We start from the raw sequence: 24,319 nt of genomic DNA on the forward strand, positions 1-24,319 counted from the left end.
ATAATCACATCAAGGTAAAAATTAGCAACAAAAAAAAATTCAATGTGTAATACCTTGGATCCTTCGAGATTGATAGCGTGCCATGACTAACTTACCGTTCTTTACCAATCATTATATTTCTGTGTCGTAAATTGTGACATCACAGAGAACGAACAGGACCAATTAAGTACCTAATCTTCCGCGTACTATTGTCTTTCATCCTATAGATCAATTTAAATGGCGTCACAATACCAGCCTCAATAAATGTGCAGTATAAAAACTCTCATAGCTAGTGCAATAGGCGTCACAGCCCAGCGAAGGGTCTAAGAGTGCTCACGGGATAAATAATTAACAGTAAGTAAGTGATTATTGTTCACCGAACTTTATAAATATTTTTATTAGCTTCTGCGATACTTGTTTAAAATTAAATATTGCTTTTCCTTATTTTCTCGTGGTTGGCTGTTTTTTTTTTCTAATTTCGCTTTTTTAGTTAAAATACAAGACCTACAGTTTTTAGATAGAAAATTCGTATGATCAAGGTCGTAGTTGCTTTGAATTTAAAACTATTAAATTACATTGTTTTAACAAATTAAATAGAAAACGATTTCCCAATTCCAAATCTTAGCAAAAAAAATTACAATCAATTAATTACTATCAAACTTCAATTACTGGAATGTCTGTAATTGTAAGTTCATATTACAAAAAAATAAGTTTAATAAGTCGTTATACTAGCATCCAATGCAGTTTTTCATTTTATGAAAGATTATGAAAGCTACAGCATTAATAGTTCATTTGCACAGAGCAGCTTACTACATAAGCTGGGTCTCTCTCTCTTACCTACCACTATGTGGCGTTAGAGTCTTCTCACCAAGTTCTTGTCGCTCGCTCTTTATAACATGTCATTCAATCATGTTGGGGTGCCATCTATATTTAATTTTAATCTTCATTATCTCTTCTACTCCAGCGATTGTTAATTCTTTAATATTTATGGCTAGTCCACTACCACCGAAGATAACTAACGTTATGAACTATGCCAATGACCTTCATTCTGTGTAAACCAATTTGACCTCTAAATTTTCGACGCATTTAAACTTATACTTTTATTCGCATAGTAACTAATTAAAACTTATTATTTCTAACGAAAAATTATAATTTAATGTACATTTAATTTCCTTCACATCCGTTTATGATATTCTCAAATAAGTGTGAATTTTGTATTCAATGGTATTAAATTCACAAAATATTTTGTGTGTTTTAATTGGAAGTACGACTTTAAATTTTAATGTAATTTTAAATTTAATTATTAATTCACATTTTCTGTGTCTGTTATTGATTTTGTTTGTTATTTGATATTCTTTGAATTAAGATAATACAAAAAAAAAACCATCAGTAATTTCTTTCTTTCTCATGAGTTAATTTTATCTAAATTCAATAAAAAAACGCAATTGAACATATCGTAATCGGACTATCGTAACTACAGAAAAAATCTTAAAACATCAAATATTTCAGTTCAATTTACCATTACTTCACCCTAAGGCATAGGAGTATATACAAACTCAAAGCTTAGAATATTTCACTTGGTTTTTTTAATTTTTTTATTGCTTAGATGTGTGGACGAGCTCACAGCCCACCTGGTGTTAAGTGGTTACTGGAGCCCATAGACATCTACAACGTAAATGCGCCACACACCTTGAGATATAAGTTCTAAGGTCTCAGTATAGCTACAACGGCTGCCCCACCTTTCAAACCGAAACGCATTACTGCTTCACGGCAGAAATAGGCGGGGCGGTGGTGCCTACCCGTGCGGACTCATCCGTGCTTCGAGTATCTTGTTCAAATTGAGATCGAGGATCCAAAAAAACTTTTCATTTACTCAAATTCATATAGATAAATAAATTTATATCAAAAGTAATATCTCAAAACTAACCTAAAACGTAACTAAACTTTCAGTTCCCATTATATGTATTTCCATTATTAGGTCGTCAAAGATCATTATCATTTCGTAAGCAAACAAAGCTGTTCGCGTATGCAAACACCGTAAAGGTTTCTATTCCTTATAATAGCCACAGCGGGCGCAACAATAAACAATGGACAATCAAAATAATTATAAGAATATCAACACTGGCAAGTCGCGACCAGTAACTACAAGGTACAAGAAAAACGCTTCCCATCTATTGTTAACTTATTGTGCAATCTGTTTATCAAAACTTTATTGATGTCAAACTAATGTTCATTGTTTACTCAAACAATTATCTAACAGGTACTTTTCTCAGGGATCTATTATATACACATAAACCTTATAATGCAATAGGTTGCTAAGTGGTATTTAGATTTAAATTTGATTGGGAGACGAGATTATATTTATTACTAGTTGACCCGGCAGACTTCGTAGTGCCTCAATCGATAAATAAAATATCTAAGCTTTTGCATAAAATAAACTTAAAACATACAATAGGGATCCGTCCGACGGGGACACATCAAAGGGAATAGAAAATTATTATTTTTATTCAATTCCAAGCATTTTCATATTTATCTACCTTTTAAACCTTCTCTGGACTTCCACAAATAATTCAAGACCAAAATTAGCGAAATCGGTTCACCCGTTCTTGAATTTTAGCGAGACTAACGAACAGCAATTCATTTTTATATATATATACAAAGAATCATTTTATTACAGACCTACAATGAAAATACTGATCATAGTAGTGATGGCATGTGTGGCGGTCACTTGGGCGCGTCCGGAATCGACCTATACTGATAAATGGGATAACATAAACGTCGATGAGATCCTCGAGTCCAACCGACTCCTCAAAGGTTACGTCGACTGTCTCCTAGGCAAAGGTCGTTGCACTCCAGACGGTAAAGCCTTAAAGGAAACTCTTCCTGATGCTCTTGAACATGAGTGTGTTAAGTGTACTGGGAAACAGAAGTCGGGAGCTGACAAAGTCATTAGACATTTGGTAAATAAACGGCCGGACTTATGGAAGGAGTTGGCTGTTAAATATGATCCCGACAACATCTACCAAGCGAGATACAAAGACAAAATCGATGCCGTCAAAGGCTCCGCTTAGAACGAAGCTTAGATGCACATTTTGGCACGTGGATCGAATTAAAACTGCAGCTTTAATGACGTAGTATTAGTAAAAAAAGCTTTAATTGGATTTTCTTTAATAAAACATATTTCAACTATTCCTGTTTTAACTTTTACTTTTAATTACAAAAATAAAGTGTGAAAACATACAAATACAAAAATACGATCTAAAAACTTTAGAGCTTTCGTTTGAAACCGAAAGACACCAGCAATCATCATTATGAAAGTTATGAAAAAAATTATTAAGCACGAGGTAGGTCTAAGACAAAGGCTTTTTTATTTAAATCTATGATCTATGAAAATCTGACAAAACATGCTATGAGTCTTAATTAATTGAACTTAAAATATCTAAAGTTTCACTCAATTATGACGAAACTAAGATATTTTTTTTATTGCCCCTGTAGTCAGACGACCATACGGTCCACCTGATGGTGAGTGGTTACCGTTGCTCATGGATCTCACCAATGCCAGGGGCAGAGCCAAGCCGCTAAAGTTAGTCGTCTTCGTTAATGAATTTATCGAAAGATGGTCTAAATTTTCTGTCCTTGTCATATTTGTTAACAAGCTCCTCCCACGCTTCGGGATGGCGTTCGATAACAGCTTTAATCACCGTCTTAATCAACTGCTTTTGTTTTGGCGAGCATTTCCCGCAAGTTGTTTCCAGAGCTTCGGGTATCACTTCTGGAATAACAATAATCAAAATTAAACTACTTTATATTATTATAATTTACACTACTTTATGAAATGAAATTTATATTCCTTTTCATTTAAAAGTCCTCACATGTACTTCCCGATTCAGGTACGATATATTACACGCCTCTGAATACTGGATTATCATAAGTTCGACTTTTTTTTTTTTTTTATTGCTTAGGTGGGTGGACGAGCTCACAGCCCACCTGATGTTAAGTGGTTACTGGAGCCCATAGACATCTACAACGTGTAGACGCGCCTCCCACCTTGAGATACAAGTTCTAAAGTCTCAGTACAGTTACAACGGTTACCCCACCCTTCAAACCGAAACGCATTACTGCTTCACGGCAGAAACAAGCAGGGCGGTGGTACCTACCCGCGCGGACTCACAAGAGGTCCTACCACCAGTAATTACGCAAATTATAATTTTTGCGGGTTTGATTTTTATTACACGATGTTATTCCTTCACCGTGGAAGTCAATCGTGAACATTTGTTGAGTACATATTTCATTAGAAAAATTGGTACCCGCCTGCGGGATTCGAACACCGGTGCATCGCTTCAACACGAATGCACCGGACGTCTTATCCTTTAGGCCACGACGTCTTCAAAATCGACTTGTCACTATGGTATTATTCATTTATATAGTTATTAGTATATAAATCAGTTTAGCCGCAATGGTAGCTATGAAATCACTCCCAATCAATCGGCCACGTTAAGCAAAATTATTTAGCTATAATAAATATAACTAGATTGAATAAAATCGATTTAGAATAAAGTGTAAATAGCCTACTTTTAAATTCCTTGGCATCTGGGGTACACGGTCCTTTGTCAAGAAAGCAATTAGTGTAGCTTTGTAAAATTCGATCATTTTCCACTAATGGCTTGACATCAAAATCGTCATAGCGGGAACTATAAAACTCTGCTGACACCATAGCCATTCCAACTAGAAGAAAACTAGTGAGTTTCATTTTTACCTGAAATTAAAAATGTTTTGTTGTTAATTAAGCCTAAATTGACACGATAACAAAAAAAACCAGGCATGATAGTAAGTTGTCATTACTTCTTGCACTCCATACTCCATGTTTGATAGTAATGATCTAATTTAAACATTACTTTTTACCAGTGTTATATAAAAGTCCGCACGGGAGCTATCACCAACCTCCTGAACCGATTATGGTATTCCGGAGTAAGGAATAAGAAAGCCATTTTTTCGATGCAATTCAGACTTGATCCTTCGGATTGATTTACCTATCGGAGCTACTTATACGCAGCTATTATATGCATATAGCTCTTTACATGTATTCCGGACGGCCACCGCTCAGGTTTCGGCCACCACGTGTGATTTTTAGACTTCTTACTCTCGTTGAAACGTGGTGGCTCGAGTATTGCCGCAGTGGCTGTCGCGGAACGGGTGCTGGGATTGGTTCGAGGAAAATAACGAAGGCTTCAGTATGGCGTTCACACGGTCCTCGTGGCTTGACCGGCGCAGGGCGTAGGAGCGAGTCTTTTCTTCTTCGGTTGGCGCTCTCCTCTTCTTTGGAGAGGTCTGGACTCGTCGGCTCGCTGTCTCGAACTGAATTTGCAGCGAGGTAGGCCCCCTATTTATGGTCGCCCACACGCACTCGGCCAGCGCTATTATGAGTCCGAGCACGGTGGGCGTCCATTGTTCTCTCGGCCGCCTCGCTCGCCTATTGTTTGCCTAGTCGCTCTATTAGTTGCCCGTATTGTGACTCGCTCCTGCGTTCCCACGCCAAATTAAAGACCACGAGGACCAATCTTTATTTACAAACAAAATATAACAAATTACTTATTTTCATGTTTAACTATTCCTATTTACATTATCTCTATCTATTTCACAGCTATTTTTCACATAATATCTATTTACGGACATTTATAACTATTTATTCTCTATTTTAACTATTTATCTATTAAACTATCAATGTCCGTCGCGAACAATGTCTATCAAGCTGCATTTATTTATGTCCGTCGCGAACATCCTCCCGCCGTGCAGCGTCGTTCACGTCGCTGCATCCTCCTTGGTGAGCGGCGGGCATCGTGGGCAGCACGATAATCTTCTTTGCCGGGCGTCGCAGGATACCGCCGGCGGTGCGCACGTCGACCACTCGTGTGATGCCGTCGGCCCCCGGGTAAACCTCCTGGATGATCCCTCGTGGCCAGGTGTTCCGTGGGAGCGTTCCGTCTGCTATTATCACGACGTCGCCTATCTTCAGGGCGGGCCCGCGGCTGTGGGGCTCCCGCCGGTTCTGCAGGTCGGGCAGGTACTCCCGGAGCCAGGGACTCCAGAACACATCTGCCAGACGTTGTGCTGCGCGCCAGTGTGCGCGCCCTATGAGGTCGGCGTCGTCAAATTTGCCCGGCACGGGGACTCGCGCCGGGCCTCCCAGCAGGAAGTGGTTCGGTGTTAGAGGGTCGGGATCGTCGGCGCTCACCGATACATGGGTGAGAGGTCGGCTGTTCACTGTGAACTCTGCCTCCGCTAGCAGAGTGTGAAATATTTCGGGCGTCGGGTGCCTCGGCTGCTCCGTGGCCGAGAGCGCGGTCTTTACTGCCCGTACCATTCTTTCCCAGGCGCCGCCCATGAAAGGCGCGCCCGGTGGGATGAAGCGCCACTGGATAAGTCTTAAGCTCGCTTCGTGCTCGGTCGCCTTGTCCAAAGCTTGGCGCAGCTCCTTGTCGGCACCCCGTAAATTGGTGCCGTTGTCGCTCCATATCTCCGTCGGAGCTCCCCGGCGCGCGATCATGCGCCGGAGTGCCATCACCGCTGAGTCCGTGCTGAGGCTCGCTGCCGGTTCTAAGTGTACCGCACGCGCAGTGAGACATGTGAAGATGGCCACGTAGTGCTTCTGGGTGCTTCTGCCGGTGGTAACTTGATAGGGCCCGAAGTAATCGAGGCCCACGTATGTAAATGGTCGCCGATGGTGTGCCAGTCTGCTCGGTGGGTGGTCGCCTGTGGCTGGACGCGGTGGAGTGTCCTTGCGGATACGACACGGAAGACAGTTGTGGATCACGCTCCGTGTCACTGGGCGTAGGCGTAAGACCCAGTACGACTGTCGGCACTCGGCGATCGTAGCTTCGGTTCCGGCGTGGTGCATCTTTCTATGGATGAAGTCTATCATCAATCTCGTTTCGCGTCGGGATCCGTCTAGCACGAGAGGCGAGGTGATGACGTCAGCTCCCTCTATGTTGCCGATGCGTCCGTTTATTTTCAATATCCCGTCCGCGTAAGTTACGGACAAGTTTCGCAGTCGGCTCGCTGGGGATATTTGTTTCCCTCGCTGGAGCGTCAAAATCTCTTCCTCGAAGGCCGCCCGCTGGCTCTGTTGCCAAATGAGCGTCTCGGCGCGTCGAAGCGTGTCGGCGTCTAAAGTCTTCCATTGAATGACTGCTTGCTCTGGCGTCCGCGGTGTGTTCAGCGGGGTCTTCGAAGTCGTCTTCTTTCTATTCTTCTCCCACGTCGGGTCCGAACGCGGGTTCCGTCTGGTCCTCTTGTAATAAGTGCGCTCGCGACTTCTGCGGCATAGGTCGACGAATTGTAGTATTCGCCCCGTTGCACGCAGGCACTTTTCCCATTTTGAAAAGCGTCTTGGGTCCGGGATCGCTTCGCCGAGGCTCTCTCTGCTCACGGCGAGCGTTGCGCACTTCTCTTCGCCCGTATCTTCTGCCCTTCTTGCAGTCCGTTGTACGGGCCAATCATCCGGATGCCGTCTTAGGTATTCCGGGCCTATGAACCAGCGGTGGTTTCTTTCAAAGCCGACGGGTAGTTCTCTAGTGGCGTCGTCGGCGACATTTTCCTTTGTGGGGACCCAGCGCCATTCCTCCACAGTGCTGTTCTCTTCTATCGCTGCAATGCGGTGAGCGACGAACGGTCGATACGACCTCGACCCCGTTCGTAGCCAGGTCAATACGGTGGCGCTGTCTGTCCAGAACACTCTCGCGTCTGGTTTTCTGTCGTGTTCCTCTGTGACAGCCGCGGCCATGCGGCTGCCCATCACGGCAGCTTGTAGCTCGAGGCGCGGTATCGAGGTGAGTTTCAAGGGCGCGACTCGGGCTTTGGCGAGTACGAGGGAGGTCCTGATCTCCCCGTCGGGCATTTCGGCGCGCCAGTATAACGCGGCGGCGTAGGCGGACTCACTGGCGTCTACGTATGTGTGGAGCTGGAGGTTGGCGGCGTCTGAGTAGCCGGGATAGCAGCGCGGCACTGAGACGTCGCGCAGGCGTCTTAAGTGGTCGATCCACTCTCTCCACATCGCGCAGAGGTCTTCATCGAGGGGGGAGTCCCACGCCGTCCCTCGGCGCCACGTTTCTTGCAGGATCTTCTTCGCTCCGACAGTGACTGGTGATGCGATGCCTTGGGGATCGTAGACGGACATCATTATTCGCAGAGCCTGTCTCTTCGTAGGCGCGCTGCTCTCCAAGACTTCTTTTGGGATTCGCGCCATGTCCAGATTGAAGGCGAGGACGTCTTCAGCAGGTCTCCACACCAGGCCAAGTACTCGTTCTATTTCCGTTCCATCGGACAGCGTCACACTTGTAGGTGGGGCCTCGTCGGTCATGTGGCACCGTACCTCCTCGTTGTTCGAGGTCCATTTGCGTAACTCGAAATGGCCTTGCCGGTGTACTGCCCTCACCTCATTTGCGATTCTGATCGCGTCTTCGCTTGTCCGGTAACTTCCCAGGTAATCGTCCATATAGTGGTTGCGTACGATTGCGTCGGCGGCGTCCGGGTACTGCAGTCGGTACTTCTCCGCGTTGGCGTTCTTCACGTAGATGGCGGTCGCGGGTGAGCTTGTCGCGCCAAAGATTATAGATTTCATCCGGTACTCTGTAGGCTCCTGTGAAGGGTCCTCCCTCCACAAGTACCGGAGCGCGTCGCGGTCCTCGCTTCGGACGCCTATTTGCATGAACATCTCTGTGATGTCCGCTGAGACGGCGACGGCGTGCTGCCTGAAGCGCATCATCACTCCAGGCAGAGACTGCAGCAGGTCCGGGCCGGTGAGCAGGAAGTCGTTGAGGCTCTTCCCCCTGGTCTTCGCAGCGGCATCGTGCACGATGCGAATCTTGTCCGGCTTCATTGGATGTGTTACGCCGAAGTGCGGCAGGTACCAGGTTCGGTCCTTCGTCCCCGTTGACGGAGCTACTTCGGCGTATCCTTTCGCTACCAGTGCGTCCATTTGTTGTTTGTAGCGCTCTTTCAAGTTTGGATCCTTCTCCAGTTTCTTTTCTACGGACGTCAGGCGATTTAGCGCGGCTTCGAAATTGTTGGGCATCTTCAGGCCCTCCTCACGCCACAGCAGTGCGGTCTCGTAGCGGCCGTCGGGTTGCTGATGAGTGGTCTCTCTCAGGATCTTCAGCGCGCGCTCGTCTGGGTCATTCTTTGGCGTCTTGGCGGCGACGGTGAGTCCCTCGATCGCGAAGTAGTGCCTGAGGGCTTCGTCCATGTTCGCGTCGGCCGTCGTCGCGTGTGCCACGAAGTTGACGCGCTGTCTCTTGCCTCCCGGGTGTGCTCCGTGCACGACCCACCCGAGCGGAGTACGAGACGCCACTGGTTGATCGCGTCGTCCCGTCCGCATCTCCTCCGTCACCAGCAGGTGCCAGTTGTCTTGGCCGATCAGGATCTTCGGCGAGGCGTAGCTTGTTTTGAAGTGATGGCGGAGGTCGGTGAGGTGATGGCACGACGCGAGGACTTCGATGTTCAGTCGCTGTGGTGTTAATTTTAAGCCGTTGACTGTCCGTAGGTTCAGTTCTTGCGGTTCCCCCGTGCGTCCGCATAGCTTCAGCGGGACGCGTCGTGAGCGTGTTGCGTCTATCTTATTGTCTCCGATGGCAGTGATGAAGAGGGGTTCAATCGGTCCTTTGGCGCCGACTCGTCTCGCGAAGTCTTCGTCGATCAGCGAGATCGTTGACCCGTCGTCCAGCAGGGCCCATGTATCTGCCTCTCCCGCCGGTCCGATAACAGTAATTGGCGCCATCTTCAGGTAGGCTGTCGCACTTCTTGCGGCCCACGTCGAGGTGACCGCCTCTTCTTTTTCCTTCGGCTTCTGCCATGCTGGTTTCTTATGCAACAGCTCGTGGTGCGTGCGTTCACAGCTGTCGACGCCGCACTTCTTCTTTTTGCATACGTGTCCCCGAGACCGGAACCGTAGGCACCGGAAACACAAATTTTCGCGCTTCGCCGTATCCCAGCGCTCGCTGACGGCTGCTCTCTTGAATTCGGGACAATCTTGTGGGATGTGCCCCGGCTTCTGACATGCTGCGCATTTCCTCTCTTCCTTCGCTTGCGTGGTGTGCGTCCTCTGAGGCATGTTCACCATCTTCCGCCGACCGCTGGTGTTCTCCACTCTCGTCTCTGGCTCCGGCTGTGCGTATGGGCTGCACAGGTCCGCCTCGCGTTGCAGGAAGCGCGACAGCTTGACGAGGTCCGGTTCTCCCGCCGGTTGAGTCGCTGAGAATTCGAACCAGCGGTGGCGTAGAGTGGACGGCAGCTTCTCCGATGTGATGTTAGTGAGCTCCGGGTTGTACATGTAATGTACGCGGTCGAGGGCCCTCAGAGCGGCGACGACGTTGTTCACCTTGTTCGCGAATACGCAGATGTCCCTCGGTGTGTCCGTGCAGCGTGGCAGCGCGCGCAGTCGTTCCAGCTCCGTTGCGGCGATTGCTTCTGGACGTCCGAAGCGCGATTCTAGAGTCCGCATGATCTCGGCGGGCTCGGTGTAATGCAGCAACAAGTTTTCGACCGCTTCTCTTGCTCTTCCTCTCAACGTACGCCGAAGTCTCGCAGTGTTCTCTGCGGCGCTGAAGCTGTCCGCTGATTCGGCGTAGGCGACTTTGAAGGAGAGCCATTCTTGATGCGATCCACTGTACACTGGAAGCTCCCCGTAGTACCGATGCGATGGTCCGGGCCTGGCTTGGCGGGCGGCCGTCGCGATGGCAGCTGCTAGTTCGGCGATGTCGCTCTTCGGTGCGACAGGTGCGGCAATCGGTGCCGCGGCAGGGGCCGGTAGCTTCAGCTGTTCTATTGGTGCGGGAAGTTCCAGTTGCGGTTGCTCGATGGTGGCTGGTGATCCGTGTGTTGGCTGCATTACTCTTTCTTCGACTCCCTGTAGCGCGATCGATCGTTGCTGACTGAGCCATGTATCGATGCGCTGTGTTTGCTCGTTCTCGTCCTCTGTGAGTGTTGTGCGCGCATCTTCCTCTTCTTCAACGAGCGCTTCGGCTTCTAATGTTGAGATGCGGGCGGCGGCGAGCTCTGCTTGGAGTCGGGCTTGTTCTTCTTTGGCGCGAAGATGCTCTTCTTTGAGGCGCGCCATAAGCAACAGCCGTTGTGACTGTTGACTCGACTTTCTTGAAGATCCTCGTACTGGTGGCGCCATCCCGTCGCGGAGTGTGGAGCCTTCTTCTGTCGTCGAGATTTTGGCAGCGGCGTCCGTGATGTGGGACCCGTGTACTATTTGATTGGCCGCGAGCGCTGACTCCTTCTTGTTCTGGCTCGCGGATACGACGCTCTCCGTTGCTGCGTCGCCTGAAGTTGTTGCCGGTGTCGCGGTGCTGGGAGGTCTGACCACTCGACGACAGACCCCGCTGTTCGGTCCCGTTGGCGACGCCGGCGAGTATTGCGTAGGCAATATTTGGCGGGAGGGGGGCATCGCTTGTGAGCCCCGCGGCACTCCCGGACACTTTTCCACTTGGGAGGAGGGTGCCGCCATCGGTGGCGGTCCCTGCGTCACTCCCGAACGCGGCGCGGTTGACTGGGAGGAGGTTGCCGCCATCGGTGGCGGTCCCTGCGTCACTCCCGAACGCGGCGCGGCCGACACAGCTCGTTGCTGTGCGTCTTGCAAAGTTGAGCCCGAGACAGCTTCGTTGCCGGGCCGGTCAAGGCGTGACGACCTCATCTTCTCGGACCGTGTGAGCACCATTTCTTCAATCTTCAATTTTCTTCGATCTTCCTCAAATGAATCCGGCTCTCGAAGGACCAATATTCCGGACGGCCACCGCTCAGGTTTCGGCCACCACGTGTGATTTTTAGACTTCTTACTCTCGTTGAAACGTGGTGGCTCGAGTATTGCCGCAGTGGCTGTCGCGGAACGGGTGCTGGGATTGGTTCGAGGAAAATAACGAAGGCTTCAGTATGGCGTTCACACGGTCCTCGTGGCTTGACCGGCGCAGGGCGTAGGAGCGAGTCTCTTCTTGTTCGACGGCTCTCTCCTCTTCTTCTGGAGAGGTCTTGACTCGTCGGCTCGCTGTCTCGAACTGAATTTGCATTTTTTTTTTTTTTTTTTTTTTTCCTACCTATGCTGATAGCCTTGAGAGGCTATTTCAGCTTCACCCTAACGTTAGTAGGTGAGCTCGCGGGGCTCAACCGGAGAGTTGCTAACACTGACCCTAGCAAGAGCAGTGCTTCGCTGAATCTACCACCGGATCGGAAACGCGACCCACTGAGAAGATCCGGCGAGAAACTCAGTGGGCTGTGTCTATGGGTTAGTTCGCTCGTCGAGCCCTTCGTCGCAAGCGACGGGTTCGACGAGGACGGTGACCGGTGCTTGTGGTGCCTAAAAGCACCGTTAATGGATCGGGAGGATCCGTAATGACGTGCTTTGGGCGACGTCGACGGTTTACCATTCGGTCTACTGGGTCGGGTATGTAATTTCCAGCGGCTACGATGAGAGGGTTCTCATGTCGTGCCGCCTTCTCAAAATGGCGCAGCGATGCCGACTGTAGATACTTACTAAAAGAGTCGAGCTCCAGGTCGTCGTGGAGATCCACATTCCTAAGGAACCAAGGCGCTCCGACGGCTATCCTGCAGAATCGTGATTGAATAACCTGAAGGGATTTCAAGTTGGTGCGGGCTGCGTGAGCGAACACTACGCTTGCATACGTCATGACGGGGCGTATACAAGTTTTGTAGAGAGTTACCTTATTACGGAGGGACAGTTTGCTTCGACTACAAAGCATTGGATAGAGTCGTCCTAGAATAAACGCGGCGCGGTCGCGTACCGTTTTTATATGGGGACGGAATGTCATCCCTCTGTCGAGGGTGACGCCTAGATATTTGACCTTCGAGACCCACGGAATGGGCTGGCCAAAGAGAGTGATGGGACTAACGGCGGAGGTGTTTGCGCGCCTACTACGGAGTGGGATGCTCGAAGTGATGTTCGGAGGGCGACCCCTTTTGAAGAGCACCGCTGCGCTTTTCGTGGGGTTGATGTCTATTCGCCACTTCCGGAACCACTGTCCCAGGGTGGCTACTGCGATCTGGAGTCGCCGATGAAGCAGCGACATCTTCCTACACGAGTAGTAGATAGCCGTGTCATCGGCGAAGAGCGCTAGATGGGTCTCCGGAGACCGGGGTATATCATTGATATACAAACTAAATAATAACGGGGAGAGCGCGGAGCCTTGCGGGACTCCGGCGGTCAGTTGACGGGGACGAGAACGAGTTCCCTCTACTCGATATCGAAACGAACGGTTCGACAAGAAGTCTCGTATGATGAGCACGAGTCTGTCTGGCACTCCCATGTTGTACAGTTTATAAATTAAACCGTTGTGCCAGACTTTGTCGAACGCCTTCGCGATGTCGAAGAAGAGGGCGCCGGTCGGGATTTGTTTACGCCTATTTAGTCCTATCAGAATGTGCTCCGTGAGGCGGTGCACTTGTTGTACGCACGAGTGTTTTGAGCGGAATCCGAACTGTTCGTCTATGAGAATTTTGTTCGCGGTAACAAAATCCCAGAGGCGTTTCCTAAGGAGCCGTTCGTAAATTTTTCCTATCGTCGAGAGGAGACTAATCGGACGGTAACTAGAAGTTTCGTTTGTCGGTTTGCCCGGCTTATGTATACCGATAACGTCCGCTTCTTTCCACACCGCGGGAAAGATGCAGTGCGTCATAGCGGCATTTAAAATTGTAGCCAACATTGCTATCAGTTGGACTGGCAAGAGTTTAAGCGCGCGGTTGTGGATGCCGTCGGAGCCGGGTGCCTTCCTAGGTTGTAGGTTGTGGATCGCGTCTCTAACTTCGTCGGTGGTAATGGGGGGTAACGCGTCCGAGGGCGGCAGGGAAGCTCTGCGCTCGACCTCCCTGTCGACTAACTCGGTGTGTTCGGGGTCCGCGTGTTGAGTGCTGGTGGTGCACTGCTCTTGCAGTGCATCGGCCAGCAGCTCAGCCTTGTCTTCGTCATCGAATGCCGGTGGTTGGCCTGAAGGGCGTACGAGGGGAGGCATAGTAGCGGTAGTTTCGGATTTGAGAGTCCTAGCTAGTCGCCAGTATGCTTGGTGGGAGGGCGCGAGTTGTTCTAAATAACTATGCCAATTATCGTTACGCGCGTCGCTTAAGCGGGAGTGGACTTCGCGTTGTAGACGACGCATCTGAATCCGGTTTGAATGCGTGGGAAGACGATCGTAGGCCCGGATTGCCGCGTTCCTAACTCTTAAGAGATTCCTAAGATCGGGAGACAGTCTGATGCGGTGGAAGCTGTCCTCCACATCGACTTCTTTAGAAGATCTAATGATCGCGGAAGAGATGTGATCGGTAATGATGTTTACGGATTCGACGGTGTCCTCGGGGGATAGATTCGAATCCGGGCCGTAAGGGAGGATTGGCGGAGCGGTGTCGGCTAGGCACGTGCCCAGCTTATTCCAATCCACCATGGTCCTCGTAACAGTGACTGGGTTGTGGGGGCGACCGAGCTGCATAACGACAGGTCGGTGGTCTGAGTCGAGCTCTGACATTGCTTCGATGGAACGCAAGCGCAGAGTTACGTTCCTAAGCAATGCCAGGTCTATAGTGCTCGGACGGAGCGCGATGTTATACGGATAACATGTTGGAGTTGGGGGACCGACTATTTCAAAGGTGAGGTCGTCTATAAACGCGTCGAGACGCCTACCGTTAACGTTAGTACGATGGCAGTTCCACCTAGTGTGGTGGCAATTTAAATCGCCTGCCAGGATGACGGAGTCTCCCATGCCGAACAGTGACTCGATGTCACTGCTCAGAAGGGGCTTGTCCGGGGGGAGATAAACGGATGCGATGACGATCGGCTGGTGTCCCGTCAGCGAGATACGGCACACTGACGCCTCGATATGTGAGAGCGAGGGAGTATCGAGAGGGACAACGTGCAGGGCCCGCCTATAGTAAATGGCAGTCCCGCCTTTGGAGGCGGTGAGTCTGTCATTCCTAACCATGACGTAGTTCGCGACTTTCGGGTCGCGACGCGAGGGCTTCAGACAGGTTTCCTGCACTAATAGAATATCTACAAGATTATCGCGGAGGAATTCAAAAATTTGGTCGCGTTGCCGCGCGAGTCCGTTATCATTATAGAATGCTAACGTAAGGGAATACGGTTTTTCTCTACCTTTTTGCGCCATTGATTACCGGTAAAGATTTTATAACGTACGCGACACGGACTCGTAAACGTCCATGTGATCGAACGCGGCCGCGAGCCGCTGTTCGGGGGTTGTCGACCTACGGATAGCGTCAGCGAACGATCGCAGACGGTCGAAGTTCACCGCGGTGACGAAGTCGCGCACGAGCGCGAAGTCGTTGGCGGCAGAGGGTTGCGGGGGACGGAACGCGGGCGCGGGGCGAGGTGCGAGCAGGGGCTGAGGCGCGGGGCGTGTCGCGAGCGGGGGCGGGGGTGCGGTTTCCGTTCCCGCCTTCGTATACGGCAGCGGCTTTTTCCACGCCGAGACCGTGGGAACTGCAGCCGGCACGAAGGCGGGTTTCGGCACTGAAGGTGCCGAAGTCTTTGGGCCGACGGTTCGCGGAGCTGGGTGGGTTGGACGTTTCCGCGGAGCCCTGGGACATCCACGGTAGTTCGCGGGGTGCCCTTGCTTAAGGCATAGGACACAGCTGGGAGGTTCGGTCGCGGTTTCCCTATCTCTAACGCAATCTAACGTAGCGTGATCGCCGAGGCATTTCACGCAGCGGGGGCGCGCGTGGCAATTACGCGCTGAGTGGCCATAGAGTTGGCACCTGTAGCACTGCCCGGGAGTGCCACGCTTATGGGGGGCTTCGATCGAGATCCCGGATAGGCCGCAAATTGTCGTGAGACATGCGATCTTCTTTTTGGCCTCCGGGGTGGGTTCTAACGCCACGAGTATCATATTATAGGGCTGTTTGCCCCGCCCGCTGTGCATCCGGTGCACACTAACTATCGGGAGGGCCTGAGCGGTCAGATCCTCCTTAATGTAGTCTATTTCTAGCTCCTTAGGGACTCCGCGTATTACTACGCGGAGCTCGCGGTCCTCCTGAAGAGCATAGGTGTGGAAACCTATGTTCTCCTTTCGGAGGTATGCTGAGAGGGCCCTATGGTCGCCCGGCGTTGCGACCTTGATCTGAATCCCATGCGCGACGTTACGCGCATGGGTGTAGTTAATTTTATTTGCCTGAAGGGCCTGGGACACGCGATTCCACGCTGTCTTCTCTTGAAGTATCAGCGGGGGCGGGGCAGCTACTTTGGGAGCGGGCGCGGGCTTGGGACGCGGCGGTGGGGTTACGCGGCGCGCGGAGTCCGACTCCGGTGTAACTACTACTTTTGGTCGAGAGGCGGTCGCGGATTTAGTCTGTTTCGTCGTGGAGCTCCGGGACTCCACGGCGCGAGTACGCTTTTTGCCGCGCGTTACGGTTTGGAACCCATCCGAAGTTCCAGGCTGAGGGCTTGACGCGGATTCGAAATCCATCTCCGATTCGGTATCGGAGCCTGAACTCGAAACGATCGAGGTCGCGACGGACGAAGCGCGCGATGACGTAAACGACGCGGGCGCGGGGGTGGGGGTAGCGTTAGGCGCTATGTGAGCCGCATCGTGGGAACGTGCGCTCGAACTTGACGCGGCGGCGGGGGGCGCGCGGCGTGCCTCCGAGGCACGGTTGAGAAACGCGGCGACGGACGCGGGGGGGGAGGGATTGCCACGAGCGGCCCTATAGCTGAGATACTCGGCCCTAATTGACGGGTACCTATCCCGGAGGAACCCGACAATGTCCCTAGCACTTTCACTGTCACACACAAAATCTTCGCTCATCTTCGGTCTTCTTGCCCGGGGGGGGCGGCCCCGGGACTTTTGTTGAACTCGCCGAAAGGCGAGGCCCCGGATAGGATTTGTAACCCCCCTGTGCTGCAGGACAGCAAGGAGCAGGGGGGGGGAATGCCTATGCCGTGAAAACGGCAATCGGCGGGGAAAAGGAAAGGAACCCGCTCGGGCTGTATAGTGCTACAGCAGGCAGAATCGCGAGCGGGGGTCTAGTCTTGAAAAAGACTGTTGTTTTTGGGAAGGGTTAGGAAATCGCTAGCCTGTGAGTGCCACAGGAAGCTGAACGTAGCGATTGGTTTTGCCTTGAAAAAGGCAGTTGGTAAGGGTGGGTTCGCGGTTACAAAACTTTAGCGCACAAAAATGGACCTCGATACGCAGATCGCAAGCGACCAACGGATCGGCACGTCCGCACTACCGAATTGTACGCACGATGTATTCACGGTCACTACACTGTCGAGCACAACTGTGAGTTCAGAGACGCGGCTCGCAAGCGGGCCACGGATCGGAAAGCACGTCCGCGCACGACCGAGTCGTGAGCGAGAATCTTTTGTGAATTTGCAGCGAGGTAGGCCCCCTATTTATGGTCGCCCACACGCACTCGGCCAGCGCTATTATGAGTCCGAGCACGGTGGGCGTCCATTGTTCTCTCGGCCGCCTCGCTCGCCTATTGTTTGCCTAGTCGCTCTATTAGTTGCCCGTATTGTGACTCGCTCCTGCGTTCCCACGCCAAATTAAAGACCACGAGGACCAATCTTTATTTACAAACAAAATATAACAAATTACTTATTTTCATGTTTAACTATTCCTATTTACATTATCTCTATCTATTTCACAGCTATTTTTCACATAATATCTATTTACGGACATTTATAACTATTTATTCTCTATTTTAACTATTTATCTATTAAACTATCAATGTCCGTCGCGAACAATGTCTATCAAGCTGCATTTATTTATGTCCGTCGCGAACAACATGGATTTATAATTTCAAAAAATCCATCAAAAGTGCAAAATCTTAATTTTCAAGAGTTGAAGAAGCGTATTATTCCCCTCCAATTCGACAATATTTAGCGTCTAAAGTTTAAAAAGACAGTGAAACCGCCGAACGTGAACATAAATGTTTCATTTAAAAAAATCAACTTTTTTTGCTTCCACTCAGTCTATTCGCAATCCGATGACTTGTCACCTATTTTGCGTGAGGTTGAAAAATTCATTCTTACGATCTAATGAATACCTAAAGATTATTTCAAACTATGAGTAGATTCCTAAATAAAAGTAATCGAGTATTGAGTTATGAAAGTTTAGTTGATAAACGAATGTATCACTTTTCTGCGATTTTTGCTTAACAAAATTAATGTCAAAAAAATCAACTTTTTTTTTGCTTCCACTCAGTCTATTCGCAATAAGTCTATTCGCAAGACTTGTCACCTATTTTGCGTGAGGTTGAAATATTCATTCTTACGATCTAATGAATATCTAAAGATTATTTCAAACTATGAGTAGATTCCTAAATAAAAGTAATCGAGTATTGAGTTATGAAAGTTTAGTTGATAAAAGAATGAATCACTTTTCTGCGATTTTTGCTTAACAAAATTAATGTCTATGCTATAGGTACTATGTTCGCTATGACATGTTCTTCTTCGAATTAGGCAATAGCAGCAATAGGCTGACCTGCTAGCTGTACCCCTGGTATTGTTTACTTTTATAAACGACGGTGACCTGAGCCGTCTACTCTGTTTATTAAGTGACAATAAAAAATGAAGACATTACTAATATGTAATTAAAATTTGGTTTTATTTTTTGTAAATACCAAAATAATAAAATTGGACTTACTGACAATACAATATAGGACCAAAAATATAGGTGGAATGAAATTCTATTATATCCCCATAAAACGCAAAATATTCAACGGGAGGCACTAAGTCTATTCTTAATCCTTCCTTGTTGGAAATGAGCTTAAGAGACATTTTCCACTGTTTTATAAAGTTTTTCCCGTCATTATTGTTTAGTGATACAAACGTACATGCAGCAATTACATTCGTGAGCACAATTCTAATGTGTACATTACTGAATTAACTACTACTGGTTTGTCAAGATGATTCATGTGATATCTTCCTTTGTTTGAACAATAGCAGACATAGATTACTGGATTTGTTGTAAACAGTGAATTCAATGCTATTTTTGTAATTGTCTTTTGTGAACACTGTTTCTTTTCTATTAGTCTTGACAGCTAGACAGCTCATCTAGTGTTATGTTGTGTGCATACATACATATGTATGTGCACTATAACGTGAATCAACTTCATTAGAATGTAGGACAGGCTACTACAAGAATAAGCAAGCTAGATGATGCGAACCGCGTCGGGCAAACACGAGGGTGCGTTAAAAAGTTTACGCAATCCAAAAATTGCAACTTAAATTATTCGTTTTTACACCAAAAAATTTTTGACATTAAACCTTCTTTTAAGTACTTTTGTGGAATTTGACAATTAATGACATTTCAATAATTTCTGAATTTTGATAGTTTTCATTCTTATCAAATAAATACACGGTTTTTCGTAATTTAGCTTTTTAACATATTAAGAAAATTTTGACTTGTTTTATCTAATTTATACGTTTTTTTTTATTTATAAAATGCCTGTGGATTGCCAAAGATCAACTTCTGGGGGGAAAGGTAACCAAGGTATGTTTATTGAACGAGATCCAAGGATATGTTCAGCCGGCCTTCCTACTGCACAACCTGATGACCGTGTTGGTGATTCATTAGAACATTATTTACTAAAAGATGAAACAGATGCACTTTTAAGTGATGCCATATTACCACCTAAAAAGTCACTTCCTTTACCACCTCTGCGACATCCAATTCCACCTGATATGCGTTTTGCCGGTCCATTCTGTAATGTAGCAAAAATTGTAAATCCGCCTATCAAAACAAAATTTCAAACCCTCGTTGAAGATTTAAAAAATACCATTTATTCTTCATACTGGAAAAGCCCTTTGGGCCAAGTAAAAGATTCCGTACCAATGTTACCTGAAGGCTTCGATAGCACTACCACGTTTGGCAAGAAAACACCGGACCATGGACGTTTGTACGAAATAGTTATGCCAAAAGAGCCTTGTCCTGATACAGAAATTTCTAAGCAACCTGGAATACAAAAAAATCGGAAATATTGTTCACCTCCGTACAGATCTGATGTTATATATGGGCATAGAACTTTAGTAGATAAACGAGGAACTTATGCGAGGTGCTGTTTAACGGATGATAGGGTCGCACAAGGAGCAGCAAATAGAACTATCATAAATAGTATACAATCTAATTTTCAAGATATAAATCAGCCTAGAATAGGGTCTGTATTGGCCCCTTGTGACAATATTGCTTGTGTTCCAAAAGGGTATTCTTTTGGGAAAATAAAAAAACCTGACAATCTGGCTGAGTGTCTTACACCTTGTCAGATAAATCCAAATTTAAACATTATCAGAAAATGTTTAAAACATTTGAACACTTTACGTAAATGCTTATCAACTAGATTTTTACCCACGTTTTTCCAGCAGTTTTATTTAAGCTTAAAATATTTTGATGGAACCAAATCAGGATGGATACCAAAAAATATAGTCTATGAATGCTGTGGAGAGAAACTAATCAGATTTGATCCATCTCTTATAGAGCCCTTGCTGTACACGTGGCAGGCCTTTAACGGTGAATACATTGAATACAAAACATTTGTTTATCTTATTAACTACAGAGAACCGTTGCCTGATTTACCCAAAATACCAGATCTTCCTGCTGAATGCTTGGATTTTCGTACAACTTATTCCGAAATGGTCAAAGCTGGAAAGACACCAGATCCTAGCCCTATGGCAGGACTTCCTTCTGGTAGATATTTCGACATGGACGATCCCGTAACACCTGAACGATATTGCAAAGCAGACAGATCATGCCTACCACAAGAATCGGATGTCAAGTCTTGCATTAGTCCAAGTGTGCTTACATTATTCCATGTTAGTCACAGGGATATGTTTCAGAAAAGAGATCCTAAAGTAATACGAAAAGTGTTTGAGGCAACCGGAGAAGTTTTCAGTGATGATGAATTCCATACTATTTGGAAGATAGCTGAGAAATGTCACTCAAAAGGATGGGTTTGCATAGAATCATTTCGTCTAGCAATGGATAGACATAAGTTGGACAATGACAATAAAATGACTGATTCTAATTAATAATTTTATTCACTGTAATACACATATGCCTAAAAAATCAGATATTACCTAATCCAAATGAATGTATCTATTAAACAAACTGAAATACTGTTTTATTTATTTAAGACTCAAGAAAATCTTTGAAAGAAGTTTGATATTTTCCTTGAGGGTCGTAAAAAGTAATGAACTCGTCCCATAACTCCGGGTGTGTCTTCTTAATTCCTTGCGCAAGTTGTTTCGCCATCTGCTTCTGTTTATCAGTACATTTCGCACAATGGGTCTCCAAAGCTTCTGGAATTTTATCTAAAAAATAAACGGGTATTAAGTTTTTTTATTGCGCATGAAATAGCTCACGATCCCCTTGGGGTTTAGTAACGATCGAAGTGCATAGACATCAATTGCCTAAATGCCACTACTCAACTTGAGACATGAGGCTTAAGTCGGAATAGCCAAAGTGGTCACACCTACCCGTGCGGACAAGATGCCCTACCACTAGTAACTACGCAACAGTAAACAGTAAAATATGATTTTTGTCTTTTATAATTATTCCTCCATCCAGTCATTTGTGAACATTAATTACGTATGTATTTAATTATAAAAATGTATACTAGTCTGCGGCATTTAACATAATATATCACTCTATACAAGTACGCACGGCGTCTTATTCTTTATGCCACGATGACGTCAAAACTTGTTTTCGAACAAAACGAAATGCAAGAGTTACTTTCACCATACCAAGTGAAATCTCTCTAGCATGTAGTGTATTTTTATAGTTTATTTATTTAGAATATATTTGAACATGTTCATCTAGCAATATTTTATCGCGTTTTTTGATAGCAGAAAGACCCTTTTTCCAAAAAAATCTTTTTATTAATGATGTTTTTTAATAATTGTAAAATCACTGATGTACTTTTTACTCTGTCAATAATTCTATTATGTCAAATAAATAACTAAATTTTAGACATAAGTCTTTGAAGGAAACTAGCTAGAATTTTCATTTATTTGTATGAATTACAACATTCTGATATAATTGATTAATTAGGTAAAATGTTAAAAAAACAATGCCAAACTTCGAGTGGGGGCCAAGGAAACTTCGGTTTATTTATCGATAGGCAACCAAAAATTTTTGCAGCTGGTAAAACAAGTAGACATTCAGATAAAATTCAAGATTGTATAAAAAAATACGGCTTACAGGATGAAGTAGAAGCTCTTCAACGTGACACAATATTTCCTCAACAAAAAACAAATCGTCTACCACCTTTACGACATCCACCAAAATTAGATATGCGGAATGCTGGTCCTTTCAGTGAAGCAGCCCAGCTTTTAAATCCACCAGTCAAAACAAAATTTCAAACGCTCGTTGAGGACTTTAAAAATACAGCTTATAATTCTTACTGGAGAAAAGAGGTTGGTACAATTCCGGATCCAACTCCAATGCTACCAGAAGGTTATGAGATTTACAAGAATGCACTCGGCGAAAAAGTTCCATTACGTGAACGACTTTATGACGTTGTTTTACCGTCAGAGCCTGTAACTGATATTATAAACGCAACAAAAGGTCCAGGGGTTCAAACCAATCGAAAATATTGCCGACCAGCTTACGACCATAAAAAAACTTATGGGAAATATTCAAACAAAACTAGCTATGAATCAGGAGTAAAACGTTGTCTTACTGATGAAAAAATCCTTGAGGGAAGCGCTTTAAGAAGACCACTTAACTATATTCATGCCGATTTTGTGAAGGCTAACAGAGCCTGTCTAGGAACATATTCTGCACCGAATGAAAATATTAAATGTGTTCCTGAGAATTTTACCTTTGGTAAAACCGAACCTACGTCGGATAAAACTCAAGAGTGGTCGTCAATGTGCGATATTAATCCAGAAAATGAGCTTATAAGGAAATTTCTTGGTCATTTAAACACTTTGCGGAAATGCCTTTCTAAGCGCTACGATTCCAATTTTTTTAGAGATATCAATTTAAGATTGAAATATTTAGATAAGACTAAAACTGGATGGCTTCCCAAGGAAGTCGTTTATAATTATTGTAGAACTAAGCTCATACGATTTGATCCATATTTCGTTGAACCGTTATTAAGAATATGGAAAGCTTTTGACGGTGAAAATATAGAATATAAAAAATTTGTAAACATTATCAATTATCAAAAGCCGTCTCCTGAACTCCCAAAGATACAACTTTTCTCAAGAGACTGTTTAGATTTTCGTACAACTTATACAGATATGGTAAGCTATGAGCATCAAAATACGTCGTCGATGGCAGGAGTTCCATCAGGAAGATATATTGATTTAGATTTTCCGGTAACGCCGGCAGGATACTGCAAAGCAGATAGATTCCACCTTCCCGAAGAATCTTGTATGAAAGCCTGTTTGAATCCATCTGTGCTCTCTCATTTTGGAATAAGTCATCGTGACATGTACACAAAACGCGATAAGGATGTCGTCAGAAAAGTTTTTGAAGCAGCAGGGGAAAAATTTACAGATGAAAATTTCAATGAGATTTGGAACGAAGCTAAGAGATGTCATAGTCAAGGAGAAGTGTGTCTTCAATCGTTTCGAAATGCCCTAAATAATTTTAACTGTCCTAAAATAGATAGAACATACCGTTAGCTTAGAGTATAATTTAGTACATTTGAAACGAGTAATTTAGTTTAAAAAAAAATTATATATATATTTTGACTGCAATGGTTTGAAGGGCGGATAGGAGAACCATTGTATAGTAAAATTGAGGCTTCGGCCACATGTCTCAAATTGGATGACGGCGTTCGCGTTATTATGTTATGTTACGTTATGATGTCTATGGGCAGCAGCGACCACTTAACACCAAGCTGTATTAATACTAGTAATGCATTAAAAAATATAAATCTGATTACCTTTAATTTTCTTCAATTCTGCAGTGCAGGGCCCTTGATTCAGTAAACACTTAGTGTACGACTTAAGAAGCCTTTCGTTACTCAAGACTTCAGAAGCATCAAAGCTGTCATCGATTGGTTCGTATTTGTCTTGAGCCAGTACGGCTAAGAATAGGCCAAGAAAAACCAATAGCAGTTTCATATTGAAATTTAGCACAAGATTTCCTAGTACAAGCGATGCAGGTTGCAAACAATATGATTGCAAAATGATCCGGTCCTGTATTTATATTAAAATGCAAAGATTCCAACTATGATTCTCAGAAAGGAAGGATCATATTTAATACATATATTATATCTATAACACTAATTGCCAAGCTGAGCTGACGTTACAGATAAATACGAACATTATTGGCATCTCAATAATATTACAAGTTCTCGAATGACTTACAATTTATTA

General features: G+C 46.1%; 4 protein-coding genes across 10 annotated transcripts; 2 read left to right on the top strand and 2 right to left on the bottom strand.

Annotated features, from left to right (window-relative positions):
• Positions 1-173: 173 nt before the first annotated feature.
• On the top strand, positions 174-3,168 carry CSP10 (chemosensory protein 10). 2 transcript variants are annotated; one of them, XM_062673807.1, is made up of 2 exons: positions 174-2,128; positions 2,657-3,168. In XM_062673807.1, exons 1-2 carry the CDS (start codon positions 2,067-2,069, stop codon positions 3,048-3,050), a joined length of 456 nt encoding a protein of 151 aa, XP_062529791.1. In that variant the 5' UTR covers positions 174-2,066; the 3' UTR covers positions 3,051-3,168. The 2 variants fall into 2 exon arrangements, with proteins under 2 accessions (XP_062529791.1, NP_001037064.1); NM_001043599.1 differs by lacking the exon at positions 174-2,128 and having other exon boundaries at positions 2,688-3,050.
• Positions 3,102-18,790, bottom strand: CSP11 (chemosensory protein 11). Of its 5 annotated transcripts, none has more exons than XM_012693964.4 (3): positions 18,636-18,790; positions 4,552-4,735; positions 3,102-3,751 (listed from the first exon to the last, which is right to left on the bottom strand). In XM_012693964.4, exons 2-3 carry the CDS (start codon positions 4,727-4,729, stop codon positions 3,564-3,566), a joined length of 366 nt encoding a protein of 121 aa, XP_012549418.1. In that variant the 5' UTR covers positions 4,730-4,735; positions 18,636-18,790; the 3' UTR covers positions 3,102-3,563.
• Positions 15,159-24,100, bottom strand: CSP13 (chemosensory protein 13). 2 transcript variants are annotated; one of them, XM_062673813.1, is made up of 3 exons: positions 23,884-24,100; positions 21,120-21,298; positions 15,159-16,979 (listed from the first exon to the last, which is right to left on the bottom strand). In XM_062673813.1, the coding sequence occupies exons 1-3, from the start codon at positions 24,062-24,064 to the stop codon at positions 15,159-15,161; spliced, it is 2,181 nt and encodes a 726-aa protein (XP_062529797.1). In that variant the 5' UTR covers positions 24,065-24,100. The 2 variants fall into 2 exon arrangements, with proteins under 2 accessions (XP_062529797.1, NP_001037180.1); NM_001043715.2 differs by lacking the exon at positions 15,159-16,979 and having other exon boundaries at positions 21,008-21,298; positions 23,884-24,097.
• LOC101743915 (EF-hand domain-containing family member B) lies at positions 19,304-21,101 on the top strand. The gene has a single exon (XM_004922318.5). It carries the CDS (start codon positions 19,436-19,438, stop codon positions 21,014-21,016), a length of 1,581 nt encoding a protein of 526 aa, XP_004922375.1. The 5' UTR covers positions 19,304-19,435; the 3' UTR covers positions 21,017-21,101.
• Positions 24,101-24,319: the final 219 nt, after the last annotated feature.

This window comes from Bombyx mori, chromosome 19, assembly GCF_030269925.1.
Source record: "Bombyx mori chromosome 19, ASM3026992v2".
NCBI classification, from domain to species: Eukaryota; Metazoa; Arthropoda; class Insecta; order Lepidoptera; family Bombycidae; genus Bombyx; species Bombyx mori.